Source organism: Bidens hawaiensis, unplaced genomic scaffold (genome assembly GCF_021521415.1).
Source record: "Bidens hawaiensis isolate Kalapana, Puna unplaced genomic scaffold, B.hawaiensis_p1.1 tig00009828_1, whole genome shotgun sequence".
Classification (NCBI taxonomy): Eukaryota; Viridiplantae; Streptophyta; class Magnoliopsida; order Asterales; family Asteraceae; genus Bidens; species Bidens hawaiensis.
In genome coordinates, this window is record NW_027491736.1 from 733,753 (window position 1) to 749,755 (window position 16,003).

A 16,003-nucleotide genomic window follows, 5' to 3' on the forward strand; every position below is an offset into this window, starting at 1 on the left:
AACATGGCAGTGTAGGAACTGATTCTTGGTATGGTTGGATTCTGGGGATAAACTAAAACCTGATTTGTACCCAATTGTTGTTTTCTGAAGAGCCTACCCATAAGACGGACTCATGGGCAGGCCCTAGCCTAATAACCCAAGCTAGGCCCAACAAAGGCGAGCCCAATAGCACAAGAAGTTCTAGAATATGGCTTGGAGGGAAAACGGTTTGCGAGGGAAACTCATGCAACACGTCCGATCCGGTGGGTGGCCCAAGGCACGCATGACCCGGGATAGGGGGCAGTAACAAGGAGATAAAGATCTGCGAAGGTAGCAAGGCCCACAAGAAAGAGGATCGGACTGGAGGACCTTGTCGGAAGTAATAAACCGTAGGGCCATGTGTGTATACATCCTCTTCTATAAATGAAGAAGAGATAACACTTGTAATAATTCATTGACTCAATACAATAATCACTCCAGACACTTTCACTTTGCATTGATCCCATTCTTGTGATAGTTAGGAACCTTCCCCGGCAAGCCGAAATAGGATCCACCATTGGCGCCATCCGTAGGACCTCTTGATCACGGGTCTTACCATAACATTAAATAATGGCCGATCAAACCCTAAAAAACATGTCACCACCTTTCCCTTCAGGTTCAGGGAAAGGTCACGCCGTTAACGAAGAAGCAAGCGAAGTTCAGCAAGAACCAAATGCCCGACCAAAAGACGGGCGACCCGTCCTTGTGGAGGACATCACAGGGCGAGAGGGGGAGGAAGAAGAGCCTCAAGATTAAGAAGGTGAGAAGGAAGGGTGGAAGGTCACGCCGGAGTTCATACGAGCTCACAGAGACACTTTGAGAGCCTTTCTGGACGAGGAGGAGAAGAAGGAAAAACTAGAAACACTCCGGACTCGGCTCTCCTTCGAGACTCCCAGGTCACAGTTAAACACAGATGGTCCAGGAGTCCCCACAGGGGGTTCCGAAGCGTTGATAGAGTCCCTGGTGACCCTCCTATCCACTGCTAAGGAGAAGGAGAAAATATCGGGAAACCCATTGGAAGGCCCCTACCGAACCAGGAACACGTCCGACGTCTCCAAGTTCACTAAACGTATAGCTGAGGCACCGCTACCCCCGAAGTTGAAATACCCCACCACGGTTGACAAGTAAGACGGCACGCAAGATCCAGAAGACCATCTGCATGCCTATCGGGGGGCAGGGCTGGTAAGTGGTTGGTCCATGCCGGTATGGGGTCTAATGTTCCCCCAAACGCTGACGGGGGGAGGCCGGGTGTGGTTCGATAGCATAGAGCCTGGAAGTATTGACAGTTATGAAGAGTTAAGGGAGAAGTTTCTCCGAAATTTCAGTCAGCAGAGGAAGGCCATGAAGAATCCCAACGAAATCCTTCATATACGAAGGAGAGACGAAGAAAAAGCAGAACAATTCATGGAAAGGTACATATCTGAAAGCATGAACATAAAAGGGGTGCCGAAGGTAATGAAGATTAGTGGGTTCATTAATGGGGTAAGATTCTCCCAGCTCACAGAAAATTTGGGAGAAGATTTCCTAGCCACCTTCGATCAACTAATGGACAGAGTCCGAGCCTTTGTCAGGGAAAAAGACATGGGGTCCAAGCTGAGGGAGTGGGAGGGAAAAAAATGAGGAACCGGGGGGGATATATGGGTAACCAAGCAGGGCAGGGAAGGACTCTGGGGAAGGGGCCAGATTCTCCCCTTACAAGTCCCCACATCTTGTCAATGCATCCTACTATCCCCCTCGATTGTCAACCCTCGGCAGATCAGAAGCTTTTCGCCCTAGACCTATTTTGGGAGAGCGGTTTAGCACGGGGCATCGAGATGTGATGATAGCTGACCAAGCCAAGTATACTCCCAGACCCCCTCCTCAGCTAAAGCAGCCCTACAGACCCAACCCTCAGGGGTATTGTAACTATCACAAAAGTTCGGGGCATTCCACCGAGAGTTGCGTGCAGTTAAAGAAATTATGGGAGGCTGCCCTAAAGGCAGGACACTTACCACCTCCTCCCAAGGAAGGAACTTCAAAGGTCAAGGAAGAGGACGAAGATAAGCATTTTGTCGATATGATTCGATGTAGAGGGGAGGAAGAGGGAAACGAAGACAGGCATGCCAAGAGGGAGAAGGGTGATGCGTTTCCCCGGAATCCTGTGTGGATGAACGTCCCCCTATCGTTCTCAGGGCTAACTAATGAGGAAGCTAGGGAGATGCCCTTGAACATATCGGCCAGCGTGGCGGGGCACCGGGTCACCCGAGTCCATGTAGATGGGGGAAGTGGGGTTGAGGTCATGTACGAACACTGCTTTGCAAGGCTCCAAAAGGAAGTACAGGACCGTCTAGAAGAAGATGTGTGCCCTTTGGTAGGTTTCTCGGGGGAAGTAGTCAAGCCTTTGGGCTCCGTAACCTTTCCTTTTAGCTTAAAGGAGGGCAGGAAGGCTCGGACCGTTCAGTTTCAGTTCTCAGTAGTTAGGGCTCCTTCAAAGTACAACATCATATTGGGAAGCCCTGGCATGAGGGCCCTCCGAGCCATCGCATCCACAATGCATGGGTGCATCAAATTCCCAACCCCTGAAGGAGTCGCAACAATACGGTCCTCACCCGAGATTATAGCCAGTGTGGACCTGGAAAAAAAAAACAAAAAAGAAGCATGTCGGGACAGAGGAGTGGGTCCTGAATGGGGAGTTCCCCGACCAAACAGTCAACATAGGGACCTCCCTAAAAGATATGGGGAAGGTAGGGTTAAAGGAACTGCTGTTAAGAAAAGTAGATGTGTTCTCATGGAGACACGAAGACATGACGGGAATCCCCCGAAACCAAGTTCAACACAGTCTCAAGGAGTTCCATTGGATGGAACCTGTTAAATAAAAGAAAAGAAGTCTGGGACCATAAAAAAGTCAAGCTGTGCTAAAAGAGACCAGGAAGTTATTGCAGGCCGGAATGGTCAGGAAGGTAAAGTACCCCCAGTGGATATCCAACCCAGTGATGATAGCCAAAGCTGACAACAGTTGGCGGATGTGTGTTGACTTCAAAGATTTGAACAAGGCTTGCCCAAAGGATGCATACCCATTCCTTGAAGTGGAAAAGAAAATAGAATCTTTGGCGGAATATCCTATAAGGTGCTTCTTGGACGCCTATAAGGGATACCATCAAGTACAGATGGACCCTAAAGACGAAGAGAAGAAAACTTTCTATACTGACGAAGGTACCTTCTGTTACACTAAGATGCCATTTGGTCTGAAAAACGCAGGAGCCACTGTGACATTTGAGCCAAAACCAGGTACACCCTAATATACAGTTACCGATTTAACGATTAAACACTTATTACGTAACGAACGAATGATTAACCGAGCGGGTCTGGTTATGACCCAGATATCTCGGGGGGGGGGGGGGGGGGGGCATCTATAAGTGATATACAATTAATATAAGCTAACATATTAATATTATGACTTTAGTTCGATAGCGAACCAGTTGAACGAAAACAATCTCGTTTAACTAACCGCTATAGATTTAAACGCGAAAGATAGTTACAAACCAAGCATTGTATCATCCGTTCAGCCGAAAAAGACTTACCAAACACTTATTTGAAATGTTTTAAGCGTTCCGTGAAAATATTTTCGATTTTTACAAACGAATAGTATGTTTTTATAAATAAACACAAAAATGGCCGAAAAACACTCGTTTTCGCACTGTTCGTCGTACCCGATATATTTTTCTCGCCAAAAACCGAATCTGAAATAAATTTGGACTTGGCATTTAACGTTCGGGCACGCAAAAAGAGATTAATGGGCCAAAAATTGGGCCCAAATGGGGCCCAAAACTCACGGCCGCCAAATGTGACTAAAAGCTCCTTAAGTGTTTCTTAATATATAAGTTACTTACTAGATATTTTTTTAGATCAATATCAGCCTAAATTCTGGAAACAAGTTCTGGACATTTTCACAAACACAAAAACTCAAGGTAATCTCATAATTTTGGATCATTAGAACTTGATCTAAACATGTTTAAATTCATATAAACATAGTATGATTACCAAAAATCATTCCTAAACATGCAAAAATTCTAAAAATTGTCCAAAAAAATGTTTTGATCATACACATGGTTAGGAATCAGAATCATACTCCTTTTTGTCCATAAACACGGATTAGAGGGTTTAAACGGTGTTTTTACGGTTCAAAAGTTCGTTTCTATATTCTAGTCGAAAACCTAAGTTAAGGGGCTGTTGTGTTGATGAAACTTGCTTGGTTTGTGATATAGGACATGTATCTAGCTTGCATAGAAGCACAAGAACCCAAAAACTTGATTAAAAGGGCTAAAACGAACCAAAACCGCTAAGGTAATACCGAAACATTCGATTACGGGCTGTTTAGGTTAAGGTTGTGATGTGCATATTGTTAAGTCTTGAAATTTTTCAGGGACATCAGGGAACTTATAATTGATCCCCTGTTCATATTTGGTAATTTTTCGACCATCCTAGAATATTTGGCGAATTTATTACCGAATTGGGATGTTTATTTGGGAAAAATAGTTAAAATTATTGAAAAATTATGAAATTTTTTGAAGAACTCAGATTTGGTATATTTTGATCACATATGAAATTTGGGATCATTTGGAAAATTCTAAGTATGTTTTATGTATTTGTATTTATTTGAATTTTCATAGTCATTTTTGGCTCGGAAATGATATTTGGCAAGATTTTCAGAGTTTGAGATTTTTCCAGGTTGTTATGGAACATATTCTGGTCATTTAGGAATTTTTTTGGAATTTTTGGAAATCGTTTGGTAGAAACGGACAATTTTCAAGCTAAATATTGCATATAAAATGATTTTTTATAAATTAATAAATCAGTAAATAATTCCCAAAATATTTTTATAAATATTTACATATTTTAATTGATTTGTGGCTAAATTTTCATAATTTAATGATTAATGGTTAATTAATCATGCTAATTTGAAGATTAAACAAATTCAATTTTTAATAAAAACCGGCAAGTTCGCGATTAACGAACATGCAGGAATATCAAAACACCAAGAGTGACCAAAAATCATATTTTTGGATTAATTAAGTAAAAAATGAACCTTTTGATGAGAAACCTGGACAATCTGAATAGGTTGTGCACGTTTCTTCTCAAATCAAACTGAATAAACGGAAACGGGCCCCGTAGCTAATTCGGAACCCCAATATATGATCTTTCTTTATAACTTAATCATTTTATTAACCAACACATTTACCCAAGCTTATTTCCCCATAACTGTTTTCTGAACGCGTAAACGAACAACTTGGCCCAGCTGGGAAAACGGGAAACCGAGCCAAGTTCGGTTTTAAGTATTAGACATTGAACAACATCACAACCTAAGCCTATTGCCATTTTCTGGGCGTTCAAGCTATACCTAGATTAGTTATACAGCCCAGTTTAGTGTTAAGATTATAATAATATTAAAATATTAATATTATTATAATATTGATTATAGGAACTAGTGATAGTGAACCGAACAAACCGCAAGCTGACACAGTGCTGAGTATCTACTAAACAGTGAGTTTCATGACCCCACTCTTTAAACAGTTTTACGAACTTTTGGAGTGAAAAACATGTTTGATTATGTATACATATCTGAAATTTGTAATGATGTGAATTATCTAAGTGCTAACACACGAAAGTTCCCACGATCACAGTGATTAACTTCGAGCCGTTGGCTTGTGAATAGTACTATTGGTTTGACAAACCCAAACGGAATCGGCCTGGTTGCCGTGTCACATTGTGCCGTTTGCACATGACCATATTTATATATATACATGCTATTTAGTGTTAGACATAGCTACCGGGGCATGTTGTGGAAGGAAGGGGAGCCACAGTGGTTGATTGAGCGTAGGAAATAGATGCATGCAGCACATACAGTCAAGGCTTCACTGTAGCTTAGCATAATTACATCATTTACATACATACATACTTATATCATGATTACAAGTGTTAACTTGTGAATATTCATAACTGTTTTCTTGAAACTCGTGAAACTCACCAACTCCAGTAGTTGACCCGTTTTAAACTGCTTTTCAGGATTACCAAAGTCGGAATAAAGTGATGTCGTGCTATCTATTGTGGAACATGCTCGATGCTATGTGAATAGATGCAAGGTTATTAGTACGAATAGAATAATTTAACGAACGTATTTTGTTGTAACACCTAGTTTGAACACAAAGATATATCAATGTAATATAATATAAATTAGTTTGTAATGTTTCTTTATAAACAATGTTGTTGATACCAAAGGTGTCTGTTACATTCCCATTTTTTACGCTTCCGCATTGTGCTAGTCGGGGTGTGACAGCCACATACCAGCGTTTTATGGACCAGCTTTTTGAAGAACAAAGAGACAGAAACGTGGAGATTTATATGGATGATCTGGTCATAAAAAGCAAACATGAAAAGGGAATGCTGAGAGATATAAGAGAAACGTTCCAAACCCTAAGAAGAGCCAATATGAAGTTAAATCCAGGAAAGTGTTCTTTCGGAGTGGAAGAAGGGAAGTTTTTGGGGGTGTTGGTAACCAAGGGGAAATTCGAGCCAATCCAGAGAAGGTGGAAGCACTGATCCAAATGAAGTCTCCCAAGAGCCTCAAAAAACTACAAAGGCTCAATGGAAGACTTGTGGCTCTAAATAGATTTCTTTCCAAAATAGCAGAAAGGACCCTGCCCTTTATGGCTGTCTTGAGAAGAAGTACAAAGAAGAGCAAGTTCTGCTGGGATAGGGAAGCAAAGGAAGCCTTTCGAGAGATGAAGAAACACCTATGCTGCCTCCCTACGATTGCAACCCCTCAACCGGGGGAGACGTTGATACTATACCTCTCCCAAACGTCAAAAACAATAAGCTCTGTGCTGATGGTTGAAAGGGGAGAAACGCATGTACCTATTTATTTCATTAGTCGTACATTGAAGGGACCGGAAGAAAGATACCTGCCAGTAGAAAAACTGGTATTAGTCTTGATTTACAAGCAAGGAAGCTCCGGAGGTACTTCCAGGCACACGTTGTGCAAGTACTTACCAACCATCCTCTACAACAAGTATTGTCGAAGCCTGAGATCTCGGGCCGATTGACGAAGTGGGCAGTAGAATTGGGGGATCATACACTCGAGTATCGACCAAGGACGGCCATCAAAGGACAAGTCCTGGCTGACTTTTTAGATGAAACAGAAGGGGCAGAGGATAATGAAATGAGGCAGGGGGTAGGGAGAAGACAAGGGAGAGAGACGAGGAACCTTGGTGGAAACTATACATTGACGGGGTCTCCAATGAAAAGGGAAGGGGGCAGGGCTAATTTTAGTGAGCCCCGAAGGGATAAAGCTGACTTATGCAATAGGTTGAATTTCCCAAGCACGAACAATGAAGCAGAGTATGAGGCACTTTTGGCTGGTCTTAGAATCGCCAAAGGGATAAGGGTGAGGAAAGTGCAAGCTCATGCCGACTCCCTTCTGGTAGCTAACCAGGTGGGAGGAACCTACGACACCAGGGACCCGAAAATGAAGGAGTACTTGAGGGTGACTCAAGAATTGATGAAGGAATTCGAAGAAGCGGAAGTGATACACATTCCCAGGGGTTCGAATAAAAAGGCAGATGCTTTAAGCAAGCTGGCCGCAGTAGCTTTTGATCATTTGGCAAAAGAGGTGAAAGTGGAAACCCTTTAGCAACCGTTGGTAACAGAAATTATGGTAACCAATGTTGAAACCTAAGGGGACATTTGGATGACCCCTCTCGTTGGATACCTTCAGGAGGGGAAGGTTCCAAGAGATAAAGAAGAAGAAAGGAAGTTGAGGTTCAAAGCGTTACAGTATGAGATGATTGAGGGGGGTTTATACAGAAACTCCTATCTGGGACCCTCCCTAAAGTGCATTGATGAGGAAGAGGCAGAATATGTGATAAGGGAAATACATGAAGGGATTTGCGGGATGCATATGGGAGCTAAGATGGTTGTGGCACGAGCAATGAGGGCTGGGTACTACTGGCCAGTGATGTTTCTCAGCGCTGTCAAAGAAATACAAAAGTGTGACAACTATCAGATACATGCCCCGGTGGGTAGGAAACCAAAATCAACACTGATACCGGTAAGCTCCTCGTGGCCTTTCCAAAAGTGGGGGATAGACATAGTGGGACCCTTCCCGGAGGGAACGGGGAAGGCAAAATTTTTAGTAGTGGCAATTGACTACTTCACAAAGTGGGTAGAAGCCAAGCCGCTTCGAACCATCACGGATGAGCAGGTCAAGAGATTCGTGTGGGAAAACATTGTTTGCAGGTTTGGGCTACCATATGCCATAATCAGTGATAATGGGAAGCAGTTTGCCAACAACCCATTCCGATAATGGTGCCTACAATTGAAAATCAAGCGAACGTTCACGTCAGTGGCCCACCCCAAGATAATGGCCAAGTGGAAAGGGCAAACCGAAGCGTGGTAGAAGGAATTAAAGCAAGATTGGGAAGAGAAAAGGGATCATGGGTAGAAGAGTTGCCTCACGTCCTATGGGCACATAGAACAATGCCCAAAACGAGCAATGGGGAAACACTTTTCAGCCTAACGTACGGAACCGAGGCTATGATACCTGCAGAGATTGGGGCACCAACCCAACGAACTTTGCAAGGGGAAAGGGGAGATGAGGAAAACTTGAGGTTGAATCTGAATCTGGCAGAAGAAAGAAGGGAGGAAGCAGCAAGAAGAGAGGTGGAATACAAGAAAAAATTGAAAGATACTATAATTCAAGGGTCAGAGAAATCAAATTCAAAAAAGGGGATTTGGTGTTAAAAGAGAACGAGGCAAGTAGGAAGGAAGACCAAGGAAAGTTGGGGCCTAAATGGGAAGGGCCCTATCAAGTTATTTGGGCAGGAGAGAAAGGGGCCTACTGACTGGCAGATTGGGCAGGAAAGGAGATTCCTAGGACTTGGAACTCCATGCAACTCCGAAAATATTACGCCTAGAGGCACAAGTAAAAGATCCAAGGATAAAAAAAAACCTCTCCGGGAGGAAAGACAAGGAATCCTAAACTGTATATTTGTAACCAAATGTAAATATGATCCTAATGCAAGAAAGTATTTTGTCAAAACTATAATGTGTAAGGCAATGAGTCCGTCTCATTAAAGAGCAATAAGTATAGCACACGAGTCCTTCTTGTAAATACTTATACAACGCTCCCCAAAAGGGGAAGGCCTCGCCAGTAGGCTAAATGGTTAACCAACAATCAAGCATAGATATTTAAAAACGCTAAGGCATACACCAAGCATTATCATACACATTCAAGTACAAAAGCATACAAAGTTCAAATTTACCCACACAGGGGCAGATAGCAGTGCCATTGTCTAAAAACATACAAACCAACACAAAGTTTACTTGTCCAAAACAAACCATAAACTACGGCAACGGAGACGAAGGATCAACGACTGAGGAAAGGGCTTGGATGTCCGCAATAGAGATCTCGGGGTCCGACGAAACTTGTACAATAATGGGGGGGGGGGCATGAGAGGTAAGGGCCACAAAGGCCTCCTGGTCTTCCGCCTCCTCAGTGGGGGAAAACGAGGGAGCCTCCTGCAAAGAAATCCCATGGGAAGAATGTTCGTAACCCGCCCGAAGCCCATGTTGGAAACCAGAAGCAAACACCGCCTAATTAAGATTGTCCCGAACCTCCAAGGACTCCCTACAACTCGAACCCCTGTCATATACCTGTTTAAAAACTTTAAAAACAAGCCATTTCCGATCATCATCATGCCTCGAAACAACCTCCTGCAGGCGGGAGCACTCTCCCCTCGGCCACTCAATCTCCTTCGACAAGTTTTCAACCTTTTTCTCCCCTTAACTCTTGGCAACCTCCAGCTGTTCCAATGCGGATTTATGCTCAGAACGTTCACGATCAAGCAGGTTTTCCAACTCATATATCCTCACAAGAGGGGGACTCTCTTCAAACTACATTAACAATACAAGGCAAAAAATGAGAGAAAAAGAAAAGGAAAGAAGAAAGAGAGAAGAAGGAGAAACAAACCTTTGAGATTTTGGCTTGAGCATCGAGAAGAGAAGATTGAACAACATCAAACTCAAAAAAAATTTCCTGCGCAAGCTGAAGGGAGGCAGTCAAGTCAGAGACCTGCTTGTTAGAGGACTCTAGGGCAGCTTTCAACCCAGGAACCTCCAAACTTTGCTCATCAGCCACATTAACTCTCTTTCACATTTCCCCAACCCATCGAATATAACCCTCAACAAACTTTTTCAAGCTCGCAACTTCCTCCTGGCTATCATGGTACGCAACATTGACATCAACAAACCCTTGACGAAGGGCGGAGCCCAGCACTAAGGTATGATACAAATAAGTACCAAACTCACCAACCAAGACATCCGGTAGCATGGTTTGTACATGAGCATGATCAACACGGGGAATAACACACGTAAGGAATTCGTGAGCAAGGTGGGGGGTATTAACGGAGGAATTCACTGTCAAAGACCATTTTGGGACGAAAAGTTTAGAAGGAAGAGGCACACCTGAGGAAGGATTCGAAGAATCTTCAGGAGTAATGGGGGTTTTGCCTTTAGGATCAGCCTCAGTAACATTAGGATTGTTGCTCTTCAGAACGGGAGCAGCAACAGGGTCAGGAACCACATTAGTAACGTTGAAGGAAAAATCATCATCAACATCAACAACTTCTGGAGCAGAAGAGGAACCCTGACCAGCAGAGCCCAGGTAAGTACGTTTGGAGCTACGAAGACGACTTTTTAGGGAAGAGTCAAACAATTCAAAAGCAACATTCTTGCATTTTAAGGAATGTGGGATAACCACAGATGAAAAGCCAGGAGCTTCGGAGTCAGAGGAAGCATCACCAGTACGGGCAACTGGGGTGGAAGCATTAGTAGACACTGGAAGAGCAACGAATTCGACACCTTTTACATGTCGTTTTTGAAGAATCTCTATCAAATCCATTTCTGCAAAACAACAACAAATGAAAGTTAAAGAAAAAGGCAGGGGAAAATATTTAAGTACATATGACAGAAGCAAGGGGTCACCAACCTCGGTCCCCGTCAAACATAGCAGGACGTGTCAATAGGTTCGATCAAATGTTACTGAGTCCAGCCATGTACAGCAAGGGTTCAGGGTAAGTGGCAGCTTCAGTTGGGTTCTTAATCAACAATTTATAAAGGGAATCGAACGGTAGGAAAACCAGGGGCAGGGTCATCAATATGAGAGCCAACATGACGGCGGCGAGTAAGTCCGTGAGCAAAGGAAGAAGATACAAAAAAAAATCATTTTTCCACTCCCGGGAGTAAAATCCAAAGGGGATATAAGAGGTGCAGGGAGGATGTTTACCACTCGCCCACCATTCAAAAGTGTACAAGTTGTCGTCAACTTTCAAACGGTAAAACCGACGAAACAAGATAACAGAGGCATCTCCACCAAAAGCACGACAAGCAACCTCAAAACGAGTCACTCGAAAAAACCCTAAGGGGTGAACTTGAGAAAAGCACAATCGATGGTATTTAAACAGGGCCAATTGAAATTCAGTTAACGGGTAACGAATGTTTGCAAACTCAAGGTTTTTCGCATACAAAGAAATGAACTCGGGACGACTACAAGCCGTCTCGTTTGGCCCAGGAAGGGTAGGAGACAACGACAAAGGAATGTGGTTAGTTGCACGCAGGGAAGTCATTCTGACGGAGGACAAAGTCGAGGTAATGGTTGAGCGACCATCGCGACTCATAATGAAGAAAAGAAAAAAGAAGACAAACCTGTGCAGAGAAGGAGAAATCACCGAAATTGTTGGAAGAGAGAGTTGGAAGAAAGAGGATCAATAATGCTGAAGTGACAAGAGGGGGGGCGGTTAATTATGGGCATTGGGAAAGTAAAACCATCAAAATTCAAAATGAGCGATCGACCAAAAAGGGGCGGTTAATTATTGGGCCAGACCTTTCAAGCGGGCCAAAGAAGGATATAGGATAGGCGCATAGAAGGTAAACCGATAGAAGAAGAGACCCAAGGATAAAGCGACAAATCAAGGATCGAGAAAGACAAGATGAGTCTATGGTCCTCGTCATAAATAACGAGAATAATAGACTGGGGGCACTTGAAGAGCCAACCCATAAGACGGGCTCATGGGCAGGCCCTAGCTCAATAACCCAAGCTAGGCCCAACAAAGGCGAGCCCAATAGCACATGAAGTTCTAGAAGATGGCTTGGAGAGAAAACGGTTTGCGAGGGAAACTCATGCAACAAGTCCGATCCGGTGGGTGGCCCGAGGCACGCATGACCCGGGATAGGGGGCGGTAACAAGGAGATAAAGATCTGCGAAGGTAGCAAGGTCCACGGGAAAGAGGATTGGACTGGAGGACCTAGTTGGAAGTAATAAACCGTAGGGCCATGTGTGTATACATCCTCTTCTATAAATGAAGAAGAAATAACACTTGTAATAATTCATTGACTCAATACAATAATCACTCCACACACTTTCACTTTGCATTGATCCCATTCTTGTGAAAGTTAGGAATCTTTCCCGGCAAGCCGGAATAGGATCCAACATTTTCGTAAAAAGAAATTGATGATATGTTTAAGTGTTATGACTTATTACCATGAATGTGATTTAATATGGTAGGCACAAGATAAAATAGAATTGCATTGGTAGCAAGACGTGGGGGGGAGATAGTAAAATGGAGGGGTGGGTCGGATCATGTATGACAGTACCATCACGGCATCACGCATGCGATTGAATAGTGACTTATTTGTGGACCATATAAATTTTCTACACCCTCATCTTTCCATTGATATCTAATTAAAATCAGCATTGTAATTTTGTGGCTCTTTTAGTATTCAATATTATTTTCTAACATATGGTCAACAATCAAATATTTTCAACAACAAAATATTTTTCATTAATTGTAATATCATAATTGAATTTTCAAATATTTTTTAGGCATTTTGTTGGAATTGGATGTACATAACAGTTATCAGTTTAGAACTTTACGAGAACATTCTGGTGGTTAAGTAATATACTTCCTAAGATAGTAAGTGTAGTGATTTTAGAAGTATAGTAGAGTAGAGAAGACATTGAATACAGCGTGTGTTTGTCGGTCAAGTAAAAATATCATTTGTCAAGTTTGATTATAATAATTTCATTTAGACCATGCGGTATACCTCATGGAGCAGTCACCACTAGTGGTGCTGATGTGGCACCGTGGCACACATGGTGTCATTAAAACACTCCCCCCCCCCCCCCCTCCCCCAATTTAAACAAATATGTAAAGTTTTGTATGTATTTTTTTTGTAAGGAAAATTGGTTTTATATGTCCCAGCTATGCCATTTTGGTCAACGTTGGTCCTAACTTTCATTTTAGCTAACAACGCTCCCAACTTTCACATTCGTTTCTTCCATCAGTCTACGACTAACCGAGTACGAACTCCGTTCTCTCATTGTTGGCATGTCCCCTATTTAACTGACTTATGAAAAAACGGATGTGAAAGTTGGGATCATTGCCAGCCAAAATGAAAGTTGAGACCAGCGCCGACCAAAATCGAAGAGTTGGAACCAATAAAAACTAATTTTCCTTAAAAAAACACATACAAAACATTTAAACAATTTGGATCAAGTTGAAATATAAGAGATGAAATAATTTGGAAAGAGAAGTTCACAGCTTGCTTATTTTTGGCTTCAGCATAAAATCCAAAACAATTCGGTTTAGTTATATTTAATTTTCTATGCATATCTATGGATTCCCATTCTTTTTCACATATAGGGAAGAACCTTCACATCTCATGACATTATGGCAAGCTCCATGGGGCCACCTCAATCGCCGGAAATCACCATAAATAGAAAGAACGTTTAAAAAAAACATGAGTTGGACGCCTAAACTATAGCAGACAAGAAAAAAAAAACTATACGTTAACCATCGTGCTGATAAGTTGTTGTACACACCTATTGCTACATGAATCGTCGACTAAGGGTAGACCTCTCAATACACGAAAGGGAATTCTCCTTGTAATTGAAATTTAACAAAAGATAGTGTTTTCTTTTAAGTATTAAAAACAAGCAAGATGCTGGGGATACAAGACATCAAAAGAAAGCATACGAACAAGCACAAAAACCACTACAAATTCATTACTGTATTGGTGAATGCAGTTGTGTTTGTCTTCAATTAGCCAACTAGAGATGATAGACAAACCCAAACCTGATGATAAAAATTAAAAAAACCAACATAGTCGGGTATTGGACTCTTGGGCATTTTTGTTGTAAATATTATGAGTATATAGTTGTTGATATAAATTTTTTTTTTATCATGATAATAGCATGTATGAAATATTTATATATTTGAAGTTTGAATACTTAAATTATTAAATTTTTTATATAATTAATAGAAAACAGCATAAACATAAAGTTATAAAGCACATATAAAATTGATTTATAAAATATAGTAAATACTTTTCATTATAACCTAACCCTAGTAAATGCTTCATAAATATACCAATTAATATAATGTCTTTTCTTACACAAGTTATTATTAACTTCTATAGCCTGTTTCATCTTTTGGAATTTCAACGAGATCGAAACATATTACGAGTTCGATTAAAAAAAAGTTTTGAACGACAAATAAAGTATATTTTCATTCATGAAATTAACACACTAGCAAGTTGCTGGGTGTGCCAAATCCACCGATAAGAGTTTACTAAAAGCTAACATACCACGGTTCCTATGTCATAATCGGCCACTTGGATCTACTTTTCACCCACAAAAACTTAGGGCGCGTTTGTTTCACAGAATGGAATGGAATTGAAATTGGCATAGGATTTGGAATTGAAAGGAATTGGATTTAAAATCTGAACATTCCAATAGGAATTGGAATTTGAAGGAATTGAAATCCAATTCCATTCTTGATGTGTTTGTTTGATAAATGAATTGGAATCGTTTTTTTTAACGATGATAACGGCGGAAACATTTTAGTTTTTTATATTTTTTGTTTTTTATTATATTTTGCGCTCTAATTTTTTATTATTTTTTTTGAACTCTTTTAGAGGTTTTTTATTAAGATCAAAAACATCTCAAAAAAATATTCAGAATTAATAATAAAAAATTCATAACTCAATATATAAATCGAAAACAAAAAAAATAAAAAAATTAAAATGTTTTATTCGTTGTTCTTGTTAAAAAAAAACTCGAGAAAAGATTCCAACGAATTCACTTGAAATCCTCCACATTTTGGAAGGATTTAGAATCCATTTATTTGTAGGAATTGAATTCCAATTTCTTGACAACCAAACACACCAAAATGAAATTAAGATTCCAATCCCAACAAAACAAACACGCCATGTCATGGAATTTTAATTCCAATTCCTTTGAATTTCCATGAATTCTGTGAAACAAACGCACCATTAGTGTTTTTAAGTTTTAACTCACCAGTCACGCTACTTATAGAGGCTGGTTTTCTTCAATTACTTAGAACAATACACACATGCATATTAGATATTGCATAAAACTACATATTTATAAAGCTATATAAATATTAAATATGGATATTCTTGTACAAAGATGTGTGACAAATCTCTATATCTTGACGGTGTTTCTTAAATATTTTTAGTCAGCTCTTGTCAAGCCTGCTCTCAACATCCAATTTCATAAATACATTATCTTATCTTTTATATATTTTTTAAGGATCTAATATAAATTATATGAATACAACAAACATATTTATTAATAGTTATATGCATGCCTATACACATGTGGTGTAAAACAGTTGTTTTCTTGAAAGTCAATAATTGACACTAAAATAAAACAAAATATTATAATAATCTTCATTAGGGGTGTGTATGTCTGCAAACGAACCGAACGAATACGAATAAGACCTTGCTATGTTTGTTTGATAAGAAAATAATGTGTTCATGAACACTTACCGAACGAGATTTTATGTTTGTGTACGTTAATGAAGGAAATGAATATGCTCACAAACACAAATAAATCGGTGTAGCATAGAAGTTGAGATCGATGTATTTATCA

General features: G+C 40.8%; 4 protein-coding genes across 4 annotated transcripts; all 4 read left to right on the plus strand.

Moving 5' to 3' along the window:
• The first annotated feature begins 1,215 nt into the window (after window positions 1-1,215).
• On the plus strand, window positions 1,216-1,638 carry LOC143533699 (uncharacterized). The gene has a single exon (XM_077028392.1). It carries the CDS (start codon window positions 1,216-1,218, stop codon window positions 1,636-1,638), a length of 423 nt encoding a protein of 140 aa, XP_076884507.1.
• Window positions 1,639-1,837: 199 nt separating this feature from the next.
• On the plus strand, window positions 1,838-2,869 carry LOC143533700 (uncharacterized). The gene has a single exon (XM_077028393.1). The coding sequence runs from the start codon at window positions 1,838-1,840 to the stop codon at window positions 2,867-2,869; it is 1,032 nt and encodes a 343-aa protein (XP_076884508.1).
• Window positions 2,870-7,741: 4,872 nt separating this feature from the next.
• Window positions 7,742-8,356, plus strand: LOC143533701 (uncharacterized). The gene has a single exon (XM_077028394.1). The coding sequence runs from the start codon at window positions 7,742-7,744 to the stop codon at window positions 8,354-8,356; it is 615 nt and encodes a 204-aa protein (XP_076884509.1).
• Window positions 8,356-8,793, plus strand: LOC143533702 (uncharacterized). The gene has a single exon (XM_077028395.1). The coding sequence runs from the start codon at window positions 8,356-8,358 to the stop codon at window positions 8,791-8,793; it is 438 nt and encodes a 145-aa protein (XP_076884510.1).
• The last annotated feature ends 7,210 nt before the right edge of the window (window positions 8,794-16,003 follow it).